At 69.4% G+C, this 27,466-nt stretch overlaps 1 protein-coding gene across 2 annotated transcripts; it reads right to left on the minus strand.

Moving 5' to 3' along the window:
* Positions 1-1,893: 1,893 nt before the first annotated feature.
* LOC138063907 (solute carrier family 2, facilitated glucose transporter member 4-like) lies at positions 1,894-18,616 on the minus strand. 2 transcript variants are annotated; one of them, XM_068924038.1, is made up of 10 exons: positions 18,541-18,616; positions 16,266-16,388; positions 14,172-14,332; positions 13,232-13,356; positions 11,888-12,003; positions 9,115-9,277; positions 6,103-6,132; positions 4,854-4,958; positions 3,379-3,480; positions 1,894-2,106 (listed from the first exon to the last, which is right to left on the minus strand). In XM_068924038.1, exons 1-8 carry the CDS (start codon positions 18,574-18,576, stop codon positions 4,930-4,932), a joined length of 783 nt encoding a protein of 260 aa, XP_068780139.1. In that variant the 5' UTR covers positions 18,577-18,616; the 3' UTR covers positions 1,894-2,106; positions 3,379-3,480; positions 4,854-4,929. The 2 variants fall into 2 exon arrangements, with proteins under 2 accessions (XP_068780139.1, XP_068780140.1); XM_068924039.1 differs by lacking the exon at positions 6,103-6,132.
* Between the last annotated feature and the right edge of the window lie 8,850 nt (positions 18,617-27,466).

The raw sequence follows: 27,466 nt of genomic DNA on the forward strand, positions 1-27,466 counted from the left end.
CCCTTGACACCCACCTCGTGCACCCACCTCAGGCACCCACATGCACCTCCTTGTGCCCCCATGTGCCCCCCCTCAGCACCCACCTCGGGCACCCGTTGTGCACCCACGTGCACCTCCTCGTGCCCCTATGCGCCCCCATTGTGGGCCCCCCCTCGGCACCCACCTCGGGCACCCGCATGCACCCCATTGTGCCCCTATGCGCCCCCATCGTGTGCACCCACCTCGGGCACCCGCATGCACCTCCTCATGCACCTACATCCCCCCCTTGGGCACCCCCCCCCTTGGGCACCTGCCTCGTGCGCCCCCCTTGAGCACCCACTTTGTGCACCCAGTTGTGCACCTGCACCCCACCCATACACCCCCCTTGTGCACCCGCTCGCCCCCCCTTGTGCGTCCTGTCATGCCCCCCGTCGTGCGCCCCCCTCGGGCCCCCCATCATGCCCCCCCTGTTGTGCACCCGTTCACCCTCCTCGGGCACCCGCGCACCCCCCTCACGCACCCACGCGCCCTCCTTGTGCACCCACGTGCCCTTGTTGCCCCACCGTTGTGCACCCATCATGCACCCACTGTGCACCTCCTCGTGCACCCAATGCGCCCCACTGTTGTGCACCCACGTACCCTCCTCGTGCCCCACTGTTGTGCACCTCGTCGGGCACCCAATGTGCCCCACCATTGTGCACCTCGTCGGGCACCCAATGTGCCCCACCATTGTGCACCCACGTGCACCTCCTCATGCACCCAACGTGCCCCACCATTGTGCACCCACACGCCCTCCTCGTGCACCAATGTGCCCCACCATCGTGCACCCAACGTGCCCTCCTTGTGCACCCAACGTGCCCCACCACCGTGCACCCAACGTGCCCCACCACCATGCACCCACATGCACCTCCTCATGCACCCAACGTGCCCTCCTTGTGCACCCAATGTGCCCCACCACCGTGCACCCACGTGCACCTCCTCGTGCATCCAACGTGCCGCACCATCGTGCACCCACGTGCACCTCCTTGTGCACCCAACGTGCCCTCCTCCTGCACCCAATGTGCCCCACCACCGTGCACCCACATGCACCTCCTTGTGCACCCAACGTGCTCCACCACCGTGCACCCACGTGCACCTCCTTGTGCACCCAATGTGCCCCACCATTGTGCACCCAATGTGCCCCACCACCGTGCACCCACGTGCACCTCCTTGTGCACCCAATGTACCCCACCACCGTGCACCCACATGCACCTCCTCGTGCACCCAACGTGCCCCACCATCGTGCACCCACGTGCACCTCCTCGTGCACCCAACGTGCCCTCCTCGTGCACCCAATGTGCCCCACCACTGTGCACCCACGTGCACCTCCTTGTGCACCAATGTGCCCCACCACCGTGCACCCAACCTGCCCTCCTTGTGCACCCAATGTGCCCCACCACCATGCACCCACATGCACCTCCTCGTGCACCCAACCTGCCCTCCTTGTGCACCCAAAGTGCCCCACCATCGTGCACCCACGTGCACCTCCTCGTGCACCCAATGTGCCGCACCATCGTGCACCCACGTGCACCTCCTCGTGCACCCAACGTGCCCTCCTCGTGCACCCAACGTGCTCCACCACCGTGCACCCACATGCACCTCCTCGTGCACCCAACGTGCCCTCCTTGTGCACCCAATGTGCCCCACCACCGTGCACCCACATGCACCTCCTTGTGCACCCAACGTGCCCCACCACCGTGCACCCACATGCACCTCCTCGTGCACCCAACGTGCCCTCCTCGTGCACCCAATGTGCCCCACCACCGTGCACCCACATGCACCTCCTCGTGCACCCAACGTGCCCTCCTCGTGCACCCAGCGTGCCCCACCACCGTGCACCCATCGTGCGCCCGCCGTGCCCCCCCCGCCGCTCACCTCGAGGCCGGGGAAGGCCATGGCCACGGCGAAGTTGGCGCTCCAGTTGGCGAGGCCGGCGAGGGCCATGGCGGCGGGCCGGGCCTCCTGCCCGAACAGCTCGGCCCCCATGAACCAGGGGATGGGGCCCGGCCCCACCTCGAAGAAGGCCACGAAGGCCAGCACGGCCGCCAGCCCCACGTAGCCCGGCAGGCGGCTGCCCCCCGCCGCCCCCTGCGCCGGCCCCCGTCAGTCGCCGCCGCCGTCCGGGGGGGCGTCGGGGGGGGTATTGGGGGGGTTGGGGGTATTGGGGGGGCTGGGGGGTGTCAGGGTGCTGGGAGATATCGGGGTGCTGGGGGGGTGTCTGGGTGCTGGGGGTGTTGGGGTGCTGGGGGTATTGGGGGGCTGGGGGGTGTCAGGGTGCTGGGAGATATCGGGGTGCTGCAGGGTGCTGGGGGTGTCTGGGTGCTGGGGGTGTTGGGGTGCTGGGGGTATTGGGCTGGGGGGTGTCAGGGTGCTGGGAGATATCGGGGTGCTGGGGGGTGTTGGGGTGCTGGGGGTGTTGGGGTGCTGGGGGTATTGGGCTGGGGGGTGTCAGGGTGCTGGGAGATATCGGGGTGCTGGGGGGTGCTGGGGGTGTCTGGGTGCTGGGGGTGTTGGGGGGCTGGGGGTATTGGGCTGGGGGGTGTCAGGGTGCTGGGAGATATCGGGGTGCTGGGGGGTGCTGGGGGGTGTCTGGGTGCTGGGGGTGTTGGGGGGCTGGGGGGTGTCAGGGTGCTGGGGGGTATTGGGGTGCTGGGGGTATTGGGGGGCTGGGGGGTGTCAGGGTGCTGGGGGGTATTGGGGGCTGGGGGGTGTCGAGGGGGGCTGGGGGGGTGTCTGGGTGTTGGGAGATATCGGGGTGCTGGGGGGTGTCGGGGTGCTGGAGGTATTGGGGGGCTGGGGGGTGTTGAGGGGGGCTGGGGGGGTGTCTGGGTGCTGGGAGATATCGGGGTGCTGGGGAGTGTCAGGGTGCTGGGGGGGTGTCTGGCTGCTGGGGGTATTGGGGTGCTGGGGGGGTGTCTGGGTGCTGGGGGTATTGGGGTGCTGGGGGTATTGGGCTGGGGGGTGTCAGGGTGCTGGGGGGTATTGGGGGGCTGGGGGGTGTCGAGGGGGGCTGGGGGGGTGTCTGGGTGCTGGGAGATATTGGGGTGCTGGGGGGGTTTCTGGGTGCTGGGGGTATTGGGGTGCTGGGGGTATTGGCTGGGGGGGTGTCTGGGTGCTGGGGGTGTTGGGGGGCTGGGGGGGTGTCGAGGGACTGGGGGGTGTCAGGGTGCTGGGGAGCTGGGAGATATTGGGGTGCTGGGGGGTATTGGGGTGCTGGGGGGTGTCAGGGTGCTGGGGGGGTATTGAGGGCTGGGGAGCTGGAGGATATCGGGGTGCTGGGGGTGTCAGGGTGCTGGGAATCGGGGTGCTGGGGGGGTATCGAGGTGCCGGGGGGGGTCGGGGTGCCCCCCACCCGCTCACCTGCAGGTTGAGGGCAACGGTGAGGGTGACGGCGCAGCCCAGCATCCCCAGCAGCCCCAGCAGGTGCAGGGTCCGGCGCCCGGCCCGCTCCACCAGGAACACCTGGGCCCCGGGGGACCGTCACCGGGGTGGGGACGGGGACCAGCCCCCAGGGGCATGGGGACCCCCACGGGGACGGCCACCACCCTGGGGACTGCGATGGGGGGACCTTCATGGAGGCATGGGGACCACCACGGGGATGGCCACCATCGTGGGGATGGGGGGACCTTCATGGGGCCATGGGGACCACCGTGGGGATGGCCACCACCCTGGGGACTGCGATGGGGGGGACCTTCATGGAGGCATGGGGACCACTACGGGGATGGCCACCATCATGGGGATGGGGGGACCTTCATGGGGCCATGGGGACCACCGTGGGGATGGCCACCACCCTGGGGACTGCGATGGGGGGGACCTTCATGGAGGCATGGGGACCACCACGGGGATGGCCACCACCATGGGGACTGCGACGGGGGGACACGGGGACTGTTGTGGGAACCACCATGGGGACAGCCACCACCATGGGGACTGCTATGGGGGAGACAGGGGGACCATCATGGGGGTGACCACCACCATGGGGACGGCCACCACCATGGGGACTGCTACGGGAGGATGGGGGACCGTCATGGGGGCATGGGGACCACCATGGGGACAGCTACCATCATGGGGATGGGGGGACCATCTTAGGGGCATGGGGATCTCCACAGGGACGGCCACCACCCTGGGGACTGCGACGGGGGCGACCTTCATGGGGGCATGGGGACCACCATGGGGATGGGGGGACCATCCCAGGGGCATGGGGACTACCACAGGGACGGCCACCACCATGGGGACTGCAATAGGGGGGACCTTCATGGAGGCATGGGGACCACCGTGGGGATGGCCACCATCATGGGGATGGGGGGACCATCCCAGGGGCATGGGGACCTCCACAGGGACGGCCACCACCCTGGGGACTGTGACGGGGGGACCTTCATGGGGGCATGGGGACCACTACGGCGATGGCCACCACCATGGGGACGGGCATGAGGGGGACGGGGGGGACCATCATGGGGGTGACCACCACCATGGGGATGGTCACCACCACGGGGACTGCGACGGGGGGACAGGAGGACCCTCACGGGAGCATGGGGACCACCATGGGGACAGCCACCACCATGGGGACTGCTACGGGGGGGGGGAGGACCGGCCCAGAGGCCCATGGGGACCACCACGGGGACGGCCACCACCATGAAGACCATCAAGGAGGCGCATGGCCACCACGGTGGACGTGGAGAGGGACGTGGCCACCGTCACGGACACGGGGACCGTCACCCTCCCGTGGGGACACCGCAGCCATCACCGAGGTCACTGGCTGGGGGTGGGGTGGGGGGGGACAGGGGTGCAGGATGGGGGTCCCGGCGGGGGTCAGAGGTCAAGGGGGGGGGTCACCTCACCGAGACCACGGTGGCGGCCACGTTGACGACGCCGACCCCGATGGTGGCGTAGACGGGCTGGGTCAGCCCCGCCCGCTCAAAGATGGCCGTCGAGTAGTAGAAGATCTAGGGGGAGGGTCAGTGTGAGGCCACGCCCCCACAACGCCCCACCCTCTTAGGCTCCACCTCCCCATGACCCAGCCCTCTTAGGTCCCACCTCCCCGTGAAGCTCCACCCCCAGGGCCCCACACAGACCCACCCCATATGCCCCACCCCCCCTGAGGCTCCACCCCCCAAGACCCTGCCCCATAAGCCGCTCCCCCAAAGCCCCCTTCCCTTTAAGCCCCGCCCCAAGAAGCCCAACTCTAAGGCTTAGCCCCGCCCCTGCCCCATGAGGCCCCACCCCCTTCAGAGGCTCCACCCCCTGCAGTGCCCCCCATAAAGCCCTGTCCGCCCCCCCCAACCTGTTCCCCATGGACCTGCCCCAGCATGCCCCGCCCCCTAAGAGGCCCCGCCCCCTAAGAGGCCCCACCCCATAAGACCCCGCCCCCCTCAGTCTCACTGTAAAGCCCTGCCCGGCCTCCTCTGATGATGCCCCGCCCCCAGGAGGCCCCACCTACAAGATACCCCGCCCCATGACACCCCCCAGGAGCCCACGCCCCCCACTAGACCACGCCCCCAGGATGCCCCACCTTCCAGACCACCCACCCCCAGGTTGCCCCGCCCCCAGGATGCCCCACCCCCAGGATGCCCCTCCTCCCAGAGCCCCACCCCCAGGATGACCCACCTCCAGGATGCCCCGCCTCCCAGAGCCCCACCCCCAGGATGCCCCTCCCCCAGGATGCCCCACCCCCAGGATGACCCGCCCCCAGGATGCCTCGCCCCCAGCATGCCCTGCCCCCAGGATGCCCCGCCTCCCAGAGTCCCACCCCCAGGATGCCCCGCCCCCAGGATGCCCCGCCCCCAGGATGCCCCGCCTCCCAGAGCCCCACCCCCAGGATGCCCCGCCCCCAGGACGCCCCACCTCCCAGAGCCCCCACCCCCAGGATATCCCACCCCCAGGATGCCCCACCCCCAGGATGCCCCACCCCCAGGATGTCCCACCCCCAGGATGCCCCACCCCCAGGACGCCCCACCCCCAGGATGCCCCGCCCCCAGGATGCCCCGCCCCCAGGACGCCCCGCCTCCCAGAGCCCTCACCCCCAGGACGCCCCACCCCCAGCATGCCCCACCCCCCGGTGGCCCCGCCCCCCCGAGGCCCCGCCCTCACCGCGTTGATGCCCGAGAGCTGCTGGGAGAGCTGGAGGAGGAGGGCGACGAGCAGGGGCTGGCGGTAGCGGCGGTGGCGGCAGAGCTGGGCCAGGCCCCCCCCCCCGGCGCCCCCCGCCCCCCCCCCCAGCTCGGCCGCCAGCGCCGCCAGCGCCGCCTCGGCCCCCCCCGGCCCCACCAGCCGGGCCAGGCCTGTGCCGACCCGGGGCAGCGGCGGGCGGGGCGGGGGGGGACACACGGACGGGGGGACGGACGGGGGGACGGACGGGGGGACGGACAGGAGGACGGACGGGGGGACACACGGACGGGGGGACGGACGGGGGGACGGACGGGGGGACGGAGGGATGGACGGGAGGACGGACGGGGGGATGGACGGGGGGACAGATGGGGGGACGGACGGGGGGATGGACGGGGGGACGGAGGGATGGACGGAGGAACGGACAGAGGGATGGACAGGAGGACGGACGGGGGGATGGACGGGAGGACGGACGGGGGGACGGAGGGAGGGACAGAAGGACGGAGGGATGGATGGAGGAACGGACAGAGGGATGGACAGGAGGACGGACGGGGGGATGGACAGGAGGACGGACGGGGGATGGAGGGATGGACAGAAGGATGGAGAGATGGATGGAGGAATGGACAGAGGGATGGACAGGAGGATGGACGGGGGGATGGACAGGGGGATGAGGGATGGATGGAGGGATGGACAGAAGGATGGAGAGATGGATGGAGGGATGGACAGAGGGATGGACAGGAGGACGGACGGGGGGATGGACGGGAGGATGGACAGGGGATGGAGGGATGGACAGAAGGATGGAGGGATGGATGGAGGAATGGACAGAGGGATGGACGGAGGAACGGACAGAGGGATGGACAGGAGGACGGACGGGAGGACGGACGGGGGGACGGAGGGAGGGACAGAAGGATGGAGAGATGGATGGAGGAACGGACAGAGGGATGGACAGGAGGACGGACGGGGGGATGGACGGGAGGACGGATGGGGGGACGGAGGGATGGACAGAAGGATGGAGAGATGGATGGAGGAACGGACAGAGGGATGGACAGGGGGATGGACGGGAGGATGGATGGGAGGATGGACGGGGGATGGAGGGATGGACAGAAGGATGGAGAGATGGATGGAGGAATGGACAGAGGGATGGACAGGAGGATGGACGGGGGATGGAGGGATGGACAGAAGGATGGAGAGATGGATGGAGGAATGGACAGAGGGATGGACAGGAGGACGGACGGGGGATGGACGGGAGGATGGACGGGGGGATGGGGGGATGGACAGAGGGATGGACAGGGGGATGGACGGAGGGACGGACAGGAGGACGGACGGGGGATGGACAGGAGGACGGACGGGGGATGGAGGGATGGACAGAAGGATGGAGAGATGGACAGAGGGATGGACAGGGGGACAGAGGGATGGACGGAGGGGCGGACGGAGGGATGGACAGGAGGACAGACATGAGGATGGACGGAGGGTTGGATGGAGGGACAGACAGGGGAGGGACAGAGGGATCAAGGGAGGGATGGCCAGGTGGATGGACGGAGGGACGGACAGGAGGATGGACGGAGGGATGGAGGGATGGAAGGAGGGACAGAGGGATGGACAGGGGGATGGATGGAGGGACGGACAGGAGGATGGACGGAGGGATGGAAGGAGGGACAGAGGGATGGACAGGGGGATGGACGGAGGGATGGACAGGAGGATGGACGGAGGGATGGAAGGAGGGACAGAGGGATGGACAGGGGGATGGACGGAGGGACGGACAGGAGGATGGACGGAGGGATGGAAGGAGGGACAGAGGGATGGACAGGGGGATGGACGGAGGGATGGACAGGAGGATGGACGGAGGGATGGAAGGAGGGACAGAGGGATGGACAGGGGGATGGACAGACGGACGGAAGGATGGACGGAGGGATGGATGGAAGGATGGAGCGACCGAGGGATGGGTGGGAGGGACGGAGGGAGGGATGGACACAGGGACGGACGGACGAACACGGGGGGGGGGAGAGAGAGAGAGAGAGAGCTCGGTTAGATGGGGAGGGAGGGGGAGACTGCTCGCGCCGGCCGCCGTGGGGCGGGAGGATGGGGGGCTGGAGGGGGGGCTGGAGGGGGGTATGGGGGGAGGGAAGGAGCGATAGAAGAAGGAAGGGAAAGAGGACGGGAGAGATGGAAGGATGGAGAGACAGAGAGAGGGAAGGAGGAAGGGAGGAAAGGAGGGCTGGAAGGAGGGATGGAAGGAGAGATGGAAGGAGGGCGGTTGGAGGGATGGAAGGAGGGAAGGAGGGATGGAAGGATGGAGGGATGGATGGATGGAGGGATGGAGGGATGGAAGAAGGGATGGAAGAAGGGATGGAAGGAGGGATGGAAGGAGGGATGGATGAAGGGTGGGATGGAGGGATGGAGGGAGGGATGGAGGAATGGAGGGAGGGATGGAAGGAGGGATGGAAGGAGGGATGGATGAAGGGTGGGATGGAGGGATGGAGGGAGGGATGGAGGGCTGGAAGGAGGGATGGAGGGATGGATGAATGGAGGGATGGACGGAGGGATGGATGGAGGGCTGGAAGGAGGGAGGGATGGAGGGATGGAAGGAGGGATGGAAGAAGGGATGGAAGAAGGGATGGAAGGATGGAGGGATGGAAGGAGGGATGGAAGAAGGGATGGAAGGAGGGATGGATGGAGGGATGGAAGGAGGGAGGGATGGAGAGATGGAGGGATGGAGGGATGGATGGAAGGAGGGATGGAGGGATGGATGGAGGGCTGGAAGGAGGGATGGAAGAAGGGATGGAAGGATGGAGGGATGGAGGGATGGAGGGATGGAGGGATGGATGGAAGGAGGGATGGAGGGCTGGAAGGAGGGATGGAAGGAGGGATGGAAGGAGGGATGGATGAAGGGTGGGATGGAGGACTGGAGGGATGGAGGGGGGGCTGGCTGGAGGGGGGGCTGGAGGGGGGGCTGGCTGGAGGGGGGGGCTGGGGGGGGACCCGGGGGCCCTCACTCACTGTGCCGGCTCCGGCCCTGGTGGCGCCGCACGGCCAGCAGGTAGCGGGGGCTCTCGGGGCAGAAGGGCAGGAGCAGGAGCTGCAGCGCCGCCGGGCCCAGCCCCAGCGCCAGCAGCAGCGGCCAGCGGCCCGGCCCCCCCAGCAGCGCCTCCAGGCCCAGCACCTGCGGGCACACGCCGTGACACGCCTCGGCACGCCTCGACACGCCTCGACACGCCTCGACACGCCTCGACACGCCTCGACACGCCTCGACACGCTTCGACACGCCTCGACACGCCTCGACACTCCTCGACACGCCTCGGCACGCCTCGACACGCCTCGGCACGCCTCGACACGCCTCGACACGCCTCGACACGCCATGCCGGAGCGCGGGACGGCCCAACCCGCCGGCGCCCGCTGCCCCCCCAGCAGCGCCTCCAGGCCCAGCACCTGCGGGCACACGCTTCGACACGCCTCGGCACGCCTCGACACGCCTCGACACGCCTCGGCACGCCTCGACACGCTTCGACACGCCTCGGCACGCCTCGGCACGCCTCGACACGCCTCGACACGCTTCGACACGCCTCGACACGCCTCAACACGCTTCGACACGCCTCGGCACGCCTCGACACGCCTCGACACGCCTCGACACGCCTCGACACGCTTCGACACGCCTCGACACGCTTCGACACGCCTCGACACGCCTCGACACGCCTCGACACGCCTCGACACGCCATGCCGGAGCGCGGGACGGCCCAACCCACCGGCGCTCGCTGCCCCCCCAGCAGCGCCTCCAGGCCCAGCACCTGCGGGCACACGCCGTGACACGCCTCGACACGCCTCGACACGCCTCGGCACGCCTCGACACGCCTCGACACGCCTCGACACGCCTCGACACGCTTCGACACGCCATGCCGGAGCGCGGGACAGCCCAACCCGCCGGCGCCCGCTGCCCCCCCAGCAGCGCCTCCAGGCCCAGCACCTGCGGGCACACGCCTCGACACGCCTCGACACGCCTCGACACGCCTCGACACGCCATGCCGGAGCGCGGGACGGCCCAACCCACCGGTGCCCGCTGCCCCCCCAGCAGCGCCTCCAGGCCCAACGCCTGCGGGCACACGCCTCGACACGCCTCGGCACGCCTCGACACGCCTCGACACGCCTCGGCACGCCTCGACACGCTTCGACACGCCATGCCGGAGCGCGGGACGGCCCAACCCGCCGGCGCCCGCTGCCCCCCCAGCAGCGCCTCCAGGCCCAGCACCTGCGGGCACACGCCGTGACACGCCTCGGCACGCCTCGGCACGCCTCGACACGCTTCGACACGCTTCGACATGCCTCGACACGCTTCGACACGCTTCAACACGCTTCGACATGCCTCGACACGCTTCGACACGCCTCGACACGGTTCGACACGCCTCGACACTCCGCAACACACTGCAACACGCCTCAACACGCCTCGACACGCTTCGACACGCCGCAACATGCCGCGACACGCTTCAACATGCTGCAACACGCCCAGGACCCCCCCCAACTGCCCCCAGGGTCCCCCCAGTTGCCCCCAGGACCCCCACAGTCCCCACAGACCCCCCCAGTTGCCCCCTGAGACCCCCTGAGACCCCCTGAGACCCCCCAGGACCCCCCCCGGGACCCCCTAGGACCCCCCTGGGACCCCCCAGGACCCCTGGGACCCCCCAGGAGCCCCCAGGAGCCCCTGAGACCCCCTGGGACCCCCTGAGACCCTCCCTGGGACCCTCAGGAGCCCCCGGGACCCCCCCAGAGACCCCCTAGGTCCCCCTGGGACCCCCAGGACCCCCTAGTTGCCCCCCGAGACCACCCAGAACCCCCCCAGGACCCCCTAGGACCCTCTGGGACTCCCCCCAGGACCCCCAGAGACCCCCAGGACCCCTAGTTGCCACCCAAGACCTCCCAGGACCCCCCTAGGATCCTCCAGGACCCCCCCAGGACCCCCAGGACCCCCTAGTTGCCCCCCAGGACCCCCCCAGGACCCCCCGGGACCCCCAGGACCCCTAGTTGTCCCCCAAGACCCCCCAGGACCCCCCCTGGGACCCCCTAGGACCCTCTGGGACTCCCCCCAGGACCCCTAGTTGCCCCCCGAGACCCCCCAGGACCCCCCCAGGACTCCCCAAGACCCCCTGGGACCCCCAGGACCCCCTAGTTGCCCCCCGAGACCCCCCAGGACCCCCCCAGGACTCCCCAAGACCCCCTGGGACCCCCAGGACCCCCTAGTTGCCCCCCGAGACCCCCTAGGACCCCCCCAGGACTCCCCAAGACCCCCTGGGACCCCCAGGACCCCCTAGTTGCCCCCCGAGACCCCCCAGGACCCCCCCAGGACTCCCCAAGACCCCCTGGGACCCCCAGGACCCCCTAGTTGCCCCCCAAGACCCCCCCAGGACCCCCCCAAGACCCCCTGGGACCCCCAGGACCCCCCCTGGGACCCCCCAGGACCCCCCAAGACCCCCTGGGACCCCCAGGACCCCCTAGTTGCCCCCTGAGACCCCCCAGGACCCCCCCTGGGACCCCCCCAGAACCCCCCCAGGACTCCCCAAGACCCCCTGGGACCCCCAGGACCCCCTAGTTGCCCCCCAAGACCCCCCCAGGACCCCCCCGGGACCCCCTGGGACCCCCAGGACCCCTCAGGACCCCCTGGGACCCCCCAGAGACCCCCCAGGACCCCCTAGTTGCCCCCCGAGACCCCCCAGGACCCCCTCCCCGGGACCCCCCAGGACCCCCCCCGAGACCCCCCGGCCCCCCCCGCCCCCCGGGGCCGTACCTGGGCCAGCAGGATGCCGAGGACGACGGCGAGCTGGTGCAGGGTGCCCAGGGCGCCGCGGAGGCGGGTGGGCGCGATCTCCCCCACGTACATGGGCACCAGCCCCGAGGCCAGGCCTGCGCACACGCGTGGCACACGCGTGTCACCCGCCGCCGCCGACACGCAGGCGGGGAGGGCGGCACGGGGCCGGGGAGGTGTGGGGGGGGGACGCACGTGCGTGGGGAGGGCGGGGGAGCTGCACACGCGTGTGCGTGGGGAGGGCGGGGGAGCTGCACACGCGTGTGCGTGTCCTCGGGGCTGGGGGGGGGTGACACACGTGTCCCCAAGAAGGTCGGGCCGGTCGCACACGCGTGTGCGTGTCCTCAGGGCTGGGGGGGGGTGACACACGTGTCCCCAAGAAGGTCGGGCCGGTCGCACACGCGTGTGCGTGTCCCCGGGGCGGTGGAGTGACACGCGTGTCCCCGGGGTGGGCTGACACGTGTGTCACCGGGCCGGTGGCACGTGCACGTGCGTGTCCCCGGGGCAATGGGATGACACGCATGTCCCTGGGGTGGTCGCACACGCGTGTGTGTGTGTGTCCCCGGGGCGGTGGAGTGACACATGCGTCCCCGGGGTGGGGTGACACCCCGTGTCCCCAGCAGGCCGGTCGCACACGCGTGTGCATGTCCCCAAGCTGGTTGCACACGCGTGTGCATGTCCCCAAGCCGGTCGCACACGCGTGTGCATGTCCCCAGGCCGGTCGCACACACATGTGCATGTCCCCAGGCCGGTCGCACACATGTGTGCATGTCCCCAGGCCGGTCGCACACGTGTGTGCATGTCCCCAAGCTGGTTGCACACGTGTGTGCATGTCCCCAAGCCGGTCGCACACGCGTGTGCATGTCCCCAAGCCGGTTGCACACACATGTGCATGTCCCCAAGCCATTCGCACACGCGTGTGCATGTCCCCAGGCCGGCCGCACACGCGTGTGCGTGTCCCCGGGCCGGTCGCACACGCGTGTGCATGTCCCCAGGCCGGTCGCACACACATGTGCATGTCCCCAGGCCGGTCGCACACGTGTGTGCATGTCCCCAAGCTGGTTGCACACGCGTGTGCATGTCCCCAAGCCGGTCGCACACGCGTGTGCATGTCCCCGGGCCGGCGGCACACGCGTGTGCATGTCCCCAGGCCGGTGGCACACACATGTGCATGTCTCCAAGCCGGCCGCACACACATGTGCGTGTCCTCAGGCCGTTCGCACACGCGTGTGCATGTCCCCAGGCCGGTCGCACACACATGTGCATGTCCCCAAGCCATTCGCACACGCGTGTGCGTGTCCCCGGGCCGGCGGCACACGCGTGTACCTGAGTAGGCGCCGACGAGGCAGCGGCCGAGGACGACGAGGACGTCGCAGGGTCCCAGCTTGGCCAGCCCCAGCAGCGCCCCCCCCGCCAGCGCCAGCCCGTTGCTGGCGATCAGGGCCCGTTGCCTGCGCCGGGGGGGGGGGCGGGGCCGAGCGTCATGGCCACGCCCACCCGCCCCCAGGCCACGCCCCCTAACCAACAACATTCCCCCCCCCGGCCAAAAGCAAGCCACTTGGTTGGGGGCTCGGCTTACTCTGGCCACGCCCCCATGTGGCCACGCCCCCTCTTTCGGCCACGCCCCCTCGGTGGGGGGGGAGGGAGCTGTGCCTTGGGTTCGCCTCTGGGGGGCACGCCCCCTCTCCCTTGGCCACGCCCCCTCTCCATTGACCACGCCCTCCTCTCCCTTGGCCACGCCCCCTCTCCATTGACCACGCCCCCTCTCCCTTCACCACACCCTCCTCCCCATTGGCCACGCCCCTCCCTTGACCAAGCCCCCTCCCTTGGTCACGCCCCCTCTCCCTTCACCACACCCTCCTCCCCCTTGGCCACGCCCCCTCCCCCTTGACCACGCCCCCTCACCCTTCACCACACCCTCCTCCCCTTGGCCACGCCCTCCTCTCCCTTGGCCACGCCCCCTCACCCTTGGCCACGCCCTCCTCTCCCTTCACCACACCCTCCTCCCCTTGGCCACGCCCCCTCACTTGGCCACGCCCACTCTCCCTTGGCCACGCCCTCCCCTCCCTTCACCACGCCCGCCTCTGCCTTGGCCACGCCCCCTCTCCCTTGGCCACACCCTCCTCTCCCTTGGCCACGCCCCCTCCCTCGGCCCAAGCCCTGGTTAACCCCCGAGCCCCCTCCCCGGCTCAGCCCTCTCCAGAGGCCCCGCCCCTTCCCGAGGCCCCGCCCCAGAGTCCCCGCCCATTCCCGAGGCCCCTCCCACCTGCCCAGGCAGTCGGCCAGCAGCCCCACGGCCGGCGAGGCGGCCATGCCGCCCACGGAGAAGATGGCGACGGAGAGGGCCCAGAGGGTGGAGAGGGTGGCGGGGGCCGGCGGGACCCCCCAGCGCCGCAGCCACGTCGCGTTGTACTCGGCCTCCAGCACCTGCCGCGGCAACAGGCGGACTGGGGGCGCCCGGGGGGGGGGCTGGGGGCACCCATGGGGCTGGGGGCGTCTGGGGGCACCCATAGGGCTGGAGGGGTCCGGGGAGCACCCATGGGGCTGGGGGCACCTGTAGGGCTGGGGGCCACCTAGGGCCACCCACGGGGGTTAGGGGTCTCCCAGGGGATCATGGGGCACCCATGGGGTCTGGGGGACACCTGGGGCCACCCATGGTGTCTGGGGGACATCTGGGACCACCTATGGGGTTAGGGGTCTCCCAGGGGATCATGGGGCACCCATGAGGCTGAGAGACACCTGGGACCACCCATGGGGTCTGGGGGACACCTGGGGCCACCTATGGGGTCTGGGGGACACCTGGGGCCACCCACGGGGGTTAGGGGTCTCCCAGGGGATCATGGGGCACCCATGGGGCTGAGGGACACCTGGGGCCACCCATGGGGTCTGGGGGACATCTGGGACCACCTATGGGGTTAGGGGTCTCCCAGGGGATCATGGGCCACCCATGGGGTCTGGGGGACACCTGGGGCCACCTATGGGGTCTGGGGGACACCTGGGGCCACCTATGGTGTTAGGGGTCTCCCAGGGGATCATGGGGCACCCATGAGGCTGAGGGACACCTGGGAGCACCCATGGGGTCTGGGGGACATCTGGGACCACCTATGGGGTTAGGGGTCTCCCAGGGGATCATGGGGCACCCATGAGGCTGGGGGACACCTGGGAGCACCCATGGGGTCTGGGGGACATCTGGGACCACCTACGGGGTTAGGGGTCTCCCAGGGGATCATGGGGCACCCATGAGGCTGAGGGACACCTGGGACCACCCATGGGGGCTGAGGGACACCTGGGAGCACCCATGGGGTCTGGGGGACATCTGGGACCACCTACGGGGTTAGGGGTCTCCCAGGGGATCATGGGGCACCCATGAGGCTGAGGGACACCTGGGACCACCCATGGGGGCTGAGGGACACCTGGGAGCACCCATGGGGTCTGGGGGACATCTGGGACCACCTATGGGGTTAGGGGTCTCCCAGGGGATCATGGGGCACCCATGAGGCTGAGGGACACCTGGGGCCACCCATGGGGTCTGGGGGACATCTGGGACCACCTACGGGGTTAGGGGTCTCCCAGGGGATCATGGGGCACCCATGAGGCTGGGGGACACCTGGGAGCACCCATGGGGTCTGGGGGACATCTGGGGCCACCTATGGGGTTAGGGGTCTCCCAGGGGATCATGGGGCACCCATGAGGCTGGGGGACACCTGGGAGCACCCATGGGGTCTGGGGGACACCTGGGGCCACCTATGGTGTTAGGGGTCTCCCAGGAGATCATGGGGCACCCATGAGGCTGAGGGACACCTGAGACCACCCATGGGGGCTGAGGGACACCTGGGAGCACCCATGGGGTCTGGGGGACATCTGGGGCCACCTATGGTGTTAGGGGTCTCCCAGGAGATCATGGGGCACCCATGAGGCTGAGGGACACCTGGGACCACCCATGGGGGCTGAGGGACACCTGGGAGCACCCATGGGGTCTGGGGGACACCTGGGACCACCTATGGGGTTAGGGGTCTCCCAGGGGATCATGGGGCACCCATGAGGCTGAGGGACACCTGGGACCACCCATGGGGGCTGAGGGACACCTGGGAGCACCCATGGGGTCTGGGGGACACCTGGGACCACCTATGGGGTTAGGGGTCTCCCAGGGGATCATGGGGCACCCATGAGGCTGAGGGACACCTGGGACCACCCATGGGGGCTGAGGGACACCCACAGGGTGTTGGGGGTCAACCACGGGGCTACCTGGGGGTTACTTGGGGGGCACTTGGGAGTCCCTGCAGGTGTCAGGGGGGGTCCTTGGGGATGCGGGAGGGGGGGGGATCCGAGCCTGGGGACCCAGGCGTCCGGGCCCGCCTACCTTCTGGGGCGCGTTGATGACGCCGATGTGGTAGCCGAACTGGAGGGAGCCGAGGACGGCGGTGAAGACGGAGAGGGCGAGGGTGGGGGTGAGTCCCGGCTCGCGGGGCTCCGCGTCGTCCTCCTGCGGCACAGCCGTCAGCGCGGGCCCAGGCGTCCGGGCCACCCGAGGGGAGCGGGGGTGGGGTGGGGGGGGCAACACAGGGGGGACCCAGGCGTCCGGGGGGCCCAGGCGTCCGGGGGACCCGAGGGGGGGCAAGACAGGGGACTCAGGCATCAAGGGGACCCAGGCGTCCAGGGGGCCCAGGCGTCCGGGGGGACCCGAGGGGGGGGCAAGAAAGGGGACCCAGGTGTCCGGGGGGGCCCAGGCATCCGGGGGACCAAGGTGTCCAGGCGACCCAGGTGTCCAGGGGACCCAGGCGTCCGGAGGGCCCAGGCATCCGGGGGCCAGGAGGGGGGCAAGAAAGGGGACCGAGGTGTCCTGGGGGCCCAGGCGTCCGGGGGGCCCGGAGGGAGGCAAGACAGGGGACCCAGGTGTCCGGGGGGCCCAGGTGTCCTGGGGGCCTGAGGGGGGGCAAGAAAGGGGACCGAGGTGTCCTGGGGGCCCAGGCGTCCGGAGGGCCCAGGCGTCCGGGGCACTGGAGGGGACAAGACAGGGGGCCCAGGCGTCCGGGGGGCCCAGGCGTCCGGGGGGCCCGGAGGGGGACAAGACAGGGGGCCCAGGCGTCCGGGGGGCCCAGGCGTCCGGGGGGCCCGGAGGGGGGCAAGACAGGGGACCCAGGCGTCCGGGGGACCGAGGTGTCCAGGCGACCCAGGCGTCCGGAGGGCCCAGGCGTCCGGGGCACTGGAGGGGACAAGACAGGGGGCCCAGGCGTCCGGGGGGCCCAGGCGTCCGGGGCACCGGAGGGGACAAGACAGGGGGCCCAGGCGTCCGGGGCACCGGAGGGGACAAGACAGGGGGCCCAGGCGTCCGGGGGGCCCAGGCGTCCGGGGCACTGGAGGGGACAAGACAGGGGGCCCAGGCGTCCGGAGGGCCCAGGCATCCGGGGGGCCCGGAGGGGGGCAAGACAGGGGGCCCAGGCGTCCGGGGGGCCCAGGCGTCCGGGGCACCGGAGGGGACAAGACAGGGGGCCCAGGCGTCCGGGGGGCCCAGGCGTCCGGGGGGCCCGGAGGGGGGCAAGACAGAGGGCCCAGGCGTCCGGGGGGCCCAGGCGTCCGGGGCACCGGAGGGGACAAGACAGGGGGCCCAGGCGTCCGGGGGGCCCAGGCGTCCGGGGCACTGGAGGGGACAAGACAGGGGGCCCAGGCGTCCGGGGGGCCCGGAGGGGGGCAAGACAGGGGGCCCAGGCGTCCGGGGGGCCCAGGCGTCCGGGGGGCCCAGAGGGGGGCAAGACAGAGGGCCCAGGCGTCCGGGGGGCCCAGGCGTCCGGGGGGGGTGGGTGGTGTCCCCATGTGTCCGGAGGCAGCACGAACCCTCCCCCCCCCCTCCCCAAGGGGGACGGGGGGACCCAGGCGTCCGGGTAGTGCCCCCCCCCAGGAGGTGTGGTGATTGACAGCAGCGCCCTCCAATCAGGGCGGTGGAGGGGGGGGGGGCGGCTCCCCGGAGCCCCACCTTTCAGTTGGCCCGAAAGGCCTCACCTGAAGGGCCCAGGCGTCCGGGTTGCCCCGCCCCCTGCCGGCCACACCCCCGCCCTGCCCTCCCCAGGGGACCCAGGCGTCCGGGTGCCTCCCCCTCCCCCCAGCACCCCGGACGCCTGGGTCCCCTGGGGACAGTGGGGTCCCGGGGGGGGGGCAGAGGGAGAGTGCCCGGACGCCTGGGCCCCCTGGGGGATAGTGGGGGGGGGGTGGGTTCCCGGATGCCTGGGCCCCCGGGGGGGGGGTAGTAGGGGGGGGGGGTTCCCGGACGCCTGGGCCCCTTCCCAGTGCCGGGAAGCGGCGAGTCGCAGCCCCCCCCCCCCCCGGGACCGGCCCCAGCAGCGAAATTCCCCTTATTTGGGAAAGCGCTGCGGGGCCCCGGACGCCTGGGCCCCCTGCGGGGGGGGGGGATCCCCGGACGCCTGGGCCCCCTGGAGGGACGGGGGATCCCCGGACACCTGGGCCCCCTTGGGGGGGGGGTTGGGGAGGGGCAGGGGGTCCCCGGACACCTGGGCCCCCTTGGGGGGGGGTTGGGGAGGGGACAAGGGTCCCCGGACGCCTGGGCCCCCCCCCCACCCCAGGAGGGACCCGTCTTTAATTGCCCCCCCCCGATCCCAAATTACCCCCCCCCCCGCCCCTACCTCATCCGTCTGGATCTGCTGGAATCCGCTCGGCATCTCCGCGGCCGGGGGGGGGCAATTCCCACGGGGGGGGCAAATTCCCACGGGGAGGGGGCAATTCCCACGGGGAGGGGGGCAAATTCCCACGGGGAGGGGGCAAATTCCCACGGGGAGGGGGGCAATTCCCACGGAGGGGGGGGCAATTCCCACGGAGGGGGGGCAAATTCCCACGGAGGGGGGCAAATTCCCACGGGGGGGGCAATTCCCACGGGGAGGGGGGCAAATTCCCACGGAGGGGGGGGCAAATTCCCACGGGGAGGGGGCAATTCCCACGGAGGGGGGGCAATTCCCACGGGGAGGGGGGGGCAATTCCCGGGGCCGCGACCCCCCCGGGGCAATTCCCGGGGGGGGGGGAAGGTGGCCCAGATCCCAAGGGGAGGGGGCAACAATTCCCCCGGGCGGGGAGGAAATTCCCGGTAGGGGAGGGGTAAATTCCCGGCGGAGGGGGGGCGGGTAAATTCCCGGGTGTGGGGGGTTTAAATTCCCAGCAGGGGAGGGGTAAATTCCCAGGAGGGGGGTAAATTCCCAGGAAGGGGGTAAATTCTCGGGGGGGGTAAATTCCCGGTTGGAGGGGTAAATTCCCGGTGGGGGGGGTAAATTCCCGGTCGGGGCGGGTAAATTCCCGGGGCCGGAGCGCGGGCGCCCCCCGGCGGCCGGAGCGGGAGCAGCAGCGGCGGCGGCGGCGGCGGCGGCGGCGAAGTGGGAGCGAAGCGGCGGCGCCGGCGGGTCCCGGTGCGGCGGGGGGCGGGGCCTGCGCCGAGCCACGCCCCCCCGCTCCCCGAGCCACGCCCACCCGCTCCGGCGAGCCACGCCCCCCCCCCGCCGGGCGCCGCCGAGCCACGCCCCTCCCCGCTCCGCCGAGCCACGCCCCCCGCTCCGCCGCGCCACGCCCCCCGCTCCGCCGAGCCACGCCCCCCCGCCGCGCCGCCGAGCCACGCCCCCTCCCCCTCGCCCAGCCACGCCCCCTTCCGCGCCGCGCCCCCTCCGCGCCGCGCCCCCCCGCCGAGCCACGCCCCCTCCTCGCCCAGCCACGCCCCCTCGCCCACCTCCTGGGACACGCCCCCTCCCCTGCGTGGCCGGTTGGCGGCGGGGGGAGGGGGGAGGTGGGAACACCCGGACGCCTGGGTCCCTTGGCGGGGTGGGGGTGGGGAGGGGTGGAGTTAAAGGCAGGGGGAGGGGCCCGGACGCCTGGGTCCCACCGCCGTGTCCTCAACTGACCCCTCCCCCCTCCCCGGCTCCGCCCCCGAAACGGGATGTTTTTGCCCTAAAATAGCCTGAAACGTCACTGCCCTCCCCCCTCCCTCCTCCCCCCTCCCCCCCAAGCGGTGACCCCGGACGCCTGGGTCCCCCCCGGGGGGGGGAGGGGGGGGGACATGTGAGAGGGCTATTTTTAGCCCGGGGTTGTCAAATGTCAGGTCGCACAATGTCACCCGTGGGGGGGGGGGACACGCGGGCCGGGGGGGGCAATTAAAGGGCCAGCGCCAAATTTCCCGGCCTCTATTTACAACCCCCCCCCCTCCCCAAACCAGGGTTTCTGGGGGGGAGGGGCAGGACTCCTGGGGCCCTTTGGGGGGGGATATTCCAGGTACCCGGACACCTGGGCCCCTTTTTCGGGGGGGGATATTCCAGGTACCCGGACACCTGGGCCCACTTTTGGGGGGGATATTCCAGGTGCCCGGACACCTGGGCCCCCTTTTTGGGGGGGATATTCCAGGTACCCGGACACCTGGGCCCCTTTTTTGGGGGGGGATATTCCAGGTACCCGGACACCTGGGCCCCTTTTGGGGGGGATATTCCAGGTACCCGGACACCTGGGCCCCCTTTTGGGGGGGTATTCCAGGTACCCGGACACCTGGGCCCCTTTTGGGGGGGGTATTCCAGGTACCCGGACACCTGGGCCCCTTTTGGGGGTGGATATTCCAGGTGCCCGGACACCTGGGCCCCCTTTTGGGGGGGTATTCCAGGTACCCGGACACCTGGGCCCCCTTTTGGGAGGGGGTATTCCAGGTACCCGGACACCTGGGCCCCTTTTGGGGGGGGATATTCCAGGTACCCGGACACCTGGCCCCCCTTTTGGGGGGGGATATTCCAGGTACCCGGACACCTGGGCCCCCTTTTGGGGGGGGATATTCCAGGTACCCGGACACCTGGGCCCCCTTTTGGGGGGGGATATTCTAGGTACCCGGACACCTGGGCCCCCTTTTGGGGGGGATATTCTAGGTGCCCGGACACCTGGGCCCCCTTTTGGGGGGGGATATTCCAGGTATCCGGACACCTGGGCCCCTTTTGGGGGGGATATTCTAGGTGCCCGGACACCTGGGCCCCCTTTTGGGGGTGGATATTCTAGGTACCCGGACACCTGGGCCCCTTTTGGGGGGGGATATTCCAGGTACCCGGACACCTGGGCCCCCTTTTGGGGGGGGATATTCCAGGTATCCGGACACCTGGGCCCCCTTTTGGGGGGGGTATTCCAGGTACCCGGACACCTGGGCCCCTTTTGGGGGGGGATATTCCAGGTACCCGGACACCTGGGCCCCCTTTTGGGGGGGGATATTCCAGGTGCCCGGACACCTGGGCCCCTTTTGGGGGGGGATATTCCAGGTACCCGGACACCTGGGCCCCCTTTTGGGTTGGATATTCTAGGTACCCGGACACCTGGGCCCCCTTTTGGGGGGGGATATTCCAGGTACCCGGACACCTGGGCCCCTTTTGGGGGGGGATATTCCAGGTACCCAGACACCTGGGCCCCCTTTTGGGGGGATATTCCAGGTACCCGGACACCTGGGCCCCTTTTGGGGGGGGGTATTCCCAGTACCCGGACACCTTGGCCCCTTTTGGGGGGGGATATTCTAGGTACCCGGACACCTGGGCCCCCTTTTGGGGGGGATATTGTGGGTACCCGGACACCTGGGCCCCTTTTGGGGGGGATATTGTGGGTACCCGGACACCTGGGCCCCTTTTGGGGGGGATATTCCAGGTACCCGGACACCTGGGCCCCCTTTTGGGGGGATATTCCAGGTACCCGGACACCTGGGCCCCTTTTGGGGGGGGGTATTCCCAGTACCCGGACACCTTGGCCCCTTTTGGGGGGGGATATTCTAGGTACCCGGCCACCTGGGCCCCCTTTTGGGGGGGTATTCCAGGTGCCCGGACACCTGGGCCCCTTTCGGGGGGGGATATTCTAGGTACCCGGACACCTGGGCCCCCTTTTGGGGGGGGATATTCCAGGTATCCGGACACCTGGGCCCCCTTTTGGGGGGGATATTCCAGGTACCCAGACACCTGGGCCCCCTTTTGGGGGGGGATATTCTGGGTACCCGGACACCTGGGCCCCTTTTGGGGGGGGGTATTCCAGGTGCCCGGACACCTGGGCCCCTTTTGGGGGGGGATATTCCGGGTACCCGGACACCTGGGCCCCCTTTTGGGGGGGATATTCCAGGTACCCGGACACCTGGGCCCCCTTTTGGGGGGGTATTCCAGGTACCCGGACACCTGGGCCCCTTTTGGGGGGGGATATTCCAGGTACCCGGACACCTGGGCCCCTTTTGGGGGGGATATTCCAGGTACCCGGACACCTGGGCCCCCTTTTGGGGGGGTATTCCAGGTACCCGGACACCTGGGCCCCTTTTGGGGGGGGTATTCCAGGTACCCGGACACCTGGGCCCCTTTTGGGGGGGGATATTCCAGGTGCCCGGACACCTGGGCCCCCTTTTGGGGGGGTATTCCAGGTACCCGGACACCTGGGCCCCCTTTTGGGAGGGATATTCCAGGTACCCGGACACCTGGCCCCCTTTTGGGGGGGGATATTCCAGGTACCCGGACACCTGGCCCCCCTTTTGGGGGGGGATATTCCAGGTACCCGGACACCTGGCCCCCCTTTTGGGGGGGGATATTCCAGGTATCCGGACACCTGGGCCCCCTTTTGGGGGGGGATATTCTAGGTACCCGGACACCTGGGCCCCCTTTTGGGGGGGATATTGTGGGTGCCTGGACACCTGGGCCCCTTTTTGGGGGGGGATATTCCAGGTATCCGGACACCTGGGCCCCTTTTGGGGGGGGATATTCTAGGTGCCCGGACACCTGGGCCCCCTTTTGGGGTGGATATTCTAGGTACCCGGACACCTGGGCCCCTTTTGGGGGGGGTATTCCAGGTATCCGGACACCTGGGCCCCTTTTGGGGGGGTATTCCCAGTACCCGGACACCTGGGCCCCTTTTGGGGGGGGATATTCCAGGTATCCGGACACCTGGGCCCCCTTTTGGGGGGGATATTCTAGGTACCCGGACACCTGGGCCCCCTTTTGGGGGGGTATTCCAGGTACCCGGACACCTGGGCCCCTTTTGGGGGGGGTATTCCCAGTACCCGGACACCTGGGCCCCCTTTTGGGGGGGGATATTCCAGGTACCCGGACACCTGGGCCCCTTTTGGGGGGGGATATTCCAGGTACCCGGACACCTGGGCCCCCTTTTGGGGGGGGATATTCCAGGTGCCCGGACACCTGGGCCCCTTTTGGGGGGGATATTCTAGGTACCCGGACACCTGGGCCCCCTTTTGGGTTGGATATTCTAGGTACCCGGACACCTGGGCCCCCTTTTGGGGGGGGATATTCCAGGTACCCGGACACCTGGGCCCCCTTTTGGGGGGGGATATTCCAGGTACCCGGACACCTGGGCCCCCTTTTGGGGGGGGATATTCCAGGTACCCGGACACCTGGGCCCCCTTTTGGGGGGGGATATTCCAGGTACCCGGACACCTGGGCCCCTTTTGGGGGGGGATATTCCAGGTACCCAGACACCTGGGCCCCCTTTTGGGGGGGATATTCCAGGTGCCCGGACACCTGGGCCCCCTTTTGGGGGGGGTATTCCAGGTATCCGGACACCTGGGCCCCTTTTGGGGGGATATTCCAGGTGCCCGGACACCTGGGCCCCCTTTTGGGGGGGGTATTCCAGGTATCCGGACACCTGGGCCCCCTTTTTGGGGGGGGTATTCCCAGTACCTGGACACCTGGGCCCCCTTTTGGGGGGGGATATTCTAGGTGCCCGGACACCTGGGCCCCTTTTGGGGGGGGATATTCCAGGTACCCGGACACCTGGGCCCCCTTTTGGGGGGATATTCCAGGTACCCGGACACCTGGGCCCCTTTTGGGGGGGGGTATTCCCAGTACCCGGACACCTTGGCCCCTTTTGGGGGGGGATATTCTAGGTACCCGGACACCTGGGCCCCCTTTTGGGGGGGTATTCCAGGTGCCCGGACACCTGGGCCCCTTTCGGGGGGGGATATTCTAGGTACCCGGACACCTGGGCCCCCTTTTGGGGGGGGATATTCCAGGTATCCGGACACCTGGGCCCCCTTTTGGGGGGGATATTCTAGGTACCCGGACACCTGGGCCCCCTTTTGGGGGGGATATTGTGGGTACCCGGACACCTGGGCCCCTTTTGGGGGGGGATATTCCAGGTGCCCGGACACCTGGGCCCCCTTTTGGGGGGGGATATTCTAGGTACCCGGACACCTGGGCCCCTTTTGGGGGGGGATATTCCAGGTACCCGGACACCTGGGCCCCCTTTTGGGGGGGGATATTCCAGGTACCCGGACACCTGGGCCCCCTTTTGGGGGGGGTATTCCAGGTACCCGGACACCTGGGCCCCTTTTGGGGGGGGATATTCCAGGTATCCGGACACCTGGGCCCCCTTTCGGGGGGGGATATTCTAGGTACCCGGACACCTGGGCCCCTTTTGGGGGGGGATATTCCAGGTATCCGGACACCTGGGCCCCCTTTTGGGGGGGGATATTCCAGGTACCCGGACACCTGGGCCCCTTTTTCGGGGGGGGATATTCCAGGTACCCGGACACCTGGGCCCCCTTTTGGGGGGGTATTCCAGGTACCCGGACACCTGGGCCCCTTTTGGGGGGGGATATTCTAGGTGCCCAGACACCTGGGCCCCCTTTTGGGGGGATATTCCAGGTACCCGGACACCTGGGCCCCTTTTGGGGGGGGATATTCCAGGTACCCGGACACCTGGGCCCCTTTTGGGGGGGGTATTCCAGGTGCCCGGACACCTGGGCCCCTTTTGGGGGGGGTATTCCAGGTACCCGGACACCTGGGCCCCTTTTTTGGGGGGGGATATTCCGGGTACCTGGACACCTGGTCCCCTTTTGGGGGGGGGTATTCCAGGTGCCCGGACACCTGGGCCCCTTTTTCGGGGGGGATATTCCAGGTACCCGGACACCTGGGCCCCCTTTTGAGGGGGGATATTCCGGGTACCCGGACACCTGGGCCCCTTTTGGGGGGGGGATATTCCAGGTACCCGGACACCTGGGCCCCCTTTTGGGGGGGGATATTCCAGGTACCCGGACACCTGGGCCCCTTTTTCGGGGGGGGATATTGTGGGTGCCCGGACACCTGGGCCCCCTTTTGGGGGGGGTATTCCCAGTACCCGGACACCTGGGCCCCCTTTTGGGGGGGGATATTCCAGGTACCCGGACACCTGGGCCCCTTTTGGGGGGGGATATTCCAGGTGCCCGGACACCTGGGCCCCCTTTTGGGGGGGTATTCCAGGTACCCGGACACCTGGGCCCCTTTTGGGGGGGGTATTCCAGGTACCCGGACACCTGGGTCCCTTTTGGGGGGGGATATTCCAGGTGCCCGGACACCTGGGCCCCTTTTGGGGTGGGTATTCCAGGTACCCGGACACCTGGGCCCCTTTTGGGGGGGGATATTCCAGGTACCCGGACACCTGGGTCCCCTTTTGGGGGGGTATTCCAGGTACCCGGACACCTGGGCCCCTTTTGGGGGGGGTATTCCAGGTACCCGGACACCTGGGTCCCTTTTGGGGGGGGATATTCCAGGTGCCCGGACACCTGGGCCCCTTTTGGGGGGGGTATTCCAGGTACCTGGACACCTGGGCCCCTTTTGGGGGGGGATATTCTAGGTACCCGGACACCTGGGCCCCCTTTTGGGGTGGATATTCCAGGTACCCGGACACCTGGGCCCCTTTTGGGGGGGTATTCCAGGTACCCAGACACCTGGGCCCCCTTTTGGGGGGATATTCCAGGTACCCGGACACCTGGGCCCCCTTTTGGGGGGGGTATTCTAGGTACCCGGACACCTGGGCCCCTTTTGGGGCGGGATATTCCAGGTACCCGGACACCTGGGCCCCTTTTTCGGGGGGGGATATTGTGGGTGCCCGGACACCTGGGCCCCTTTTGGGGGGGGATATTCCAGGTACCCGGACACCTGGGCCCCTTTTTGGGGGGGATATTCCAGGTGCCTGGACACCTGGGCCCCCTTTTGGGAGGGGGTATTCCAGGTACCCGGACACCTGGGCCCCCTTTTGGGGGAGGTATTCCAGGTACCCAGACACCTGGGCCCCTTTTGGGGGGGGATATTCCAGGTACCCGGACACCTGGGCCCCTTTTGGGGGGGGATATTCCGGGTATCCGGACACCTGGGCCCCTTTTGGGGGGGGGGTATTCCAGGTGCCCGGACACCTGGGCCCCCTTTTGGGGGGGGATATTCCAGGTACCCAGACACCTGGGCCCCCTTTTGGGGGGGGTATTCCAGGTATCCGGACACCTGGGCCCCTTTTGGGGGGGGTATTGTGGGTGCCCGGACACCTGGGCCCCTTTTTGGGGGGGGTATTCCAGGTACCCGGACACCTGGGCCCCTTTTTTGGGGGGGATATTCCCAGTACCCGGACACCTGGGCCCCCTTTTGGGGGGGGGGATATTCCAGGTACCCGGACACCTGGGCCCCCTTTTCGGGGGGGATATTCCAGGTATCCGGACACCTGGGCCCCTTTTGGGGGGGATATTGTGGGTGCCCGGACACCTGGGCCCCTTTTTGGGGGGGGTATTCCAGGTACCCGGACACCTGGGCCCCTTTTTTGGGGGGGATATTCCCAGTACCCGGACACCTGGGCCCCCTTTTGGGGGGGGGGATATTCCAGGTACCCGGACACCTGGGCCCCCTTTTGGGAGGGGGTATTCCAGGTGCCCGGACACCTGGGCCCCTTTTTCGGGGGGGGATATTGTGGGTGCCCGGACACCTGGGCCCCTTTTGGGGGGGTATTCCAGGTACCCGGACACCTGGGCCCCTTTTTGGGGGGGATATTCTAGGTACCCGGACACCTGGGCCCCCTTTTGGGGTGGATATTCTAGGTACCTGGACACCTGGGCCCCTTTTGGGGGGGGGTATTCCGGGTATCCGGACACCTGGGCCCCTTTTGGGGGGGGGATATTCCAGGTACCCGGACACCTGGGCCCCTTTTGGGGGGATATTCCAGGTACCCGGACACCTGGGCCCCCTTTTGGGGGGGGATATTCCAGGTGCCCGGACACCTGGGCCCCCTTTTGGGGGGGGTATTCCCAGTACCCGGACGCCTGGGTCCCTTTTGGGGGGGGGGGGTGAAGCGGTGTCGGGTTTTGCGGGGGGGGGCCAGGCCGGGTGCCCGGACGCCTGGGCCCCACGCCAGGCGGGGGCCGGTGCCAGGTGCTCGGGACATGACTCAGCGGCACGTGAGCCGGCGGGTGGCCGGGTCGCGTGTCGGGTCCCTGTCACACGCCGTCCCCGACGGGGGGGGGGGGACACGCACACGCACACGCACACGCACACGCACACGCACACGCACAGCTGTCCCCACCCGTCAGGCGTCCGGGGGGGGAGGGGGGACACGGACACGCAGGGCACACGCAAGCGACATGGGACACGTGGGACACGCTTAGGACACGGCACACGCAAGGGGGACCCCCCCCCCCGCCAGCCCCACACGTGGCCTTGAGCACACGCGTGTGCGGGGCCACCGAGGCTGGGGGAGGGGGGGACCTGGGGGATCCTGGGGCAATTGGGGGGGGGACGGGGGATATTTGGGGGGTCAGAGGGTACTTGGGGG

This window comes from Struthio camelus, chromosome 37, assembly GCF_040807025.1.
Source record: "Struthio camelus isolate bStrCam1 chromosome 37, bStrCam1.hap1, whole genome shotgun sequence".
In the NCBI taxonomy this organism is placed as follows: Eukaryota; Metazoa; Chordata; class Aves; order Struthioniformes; family Struthionidae; genus Struthio; species Struthio camelus.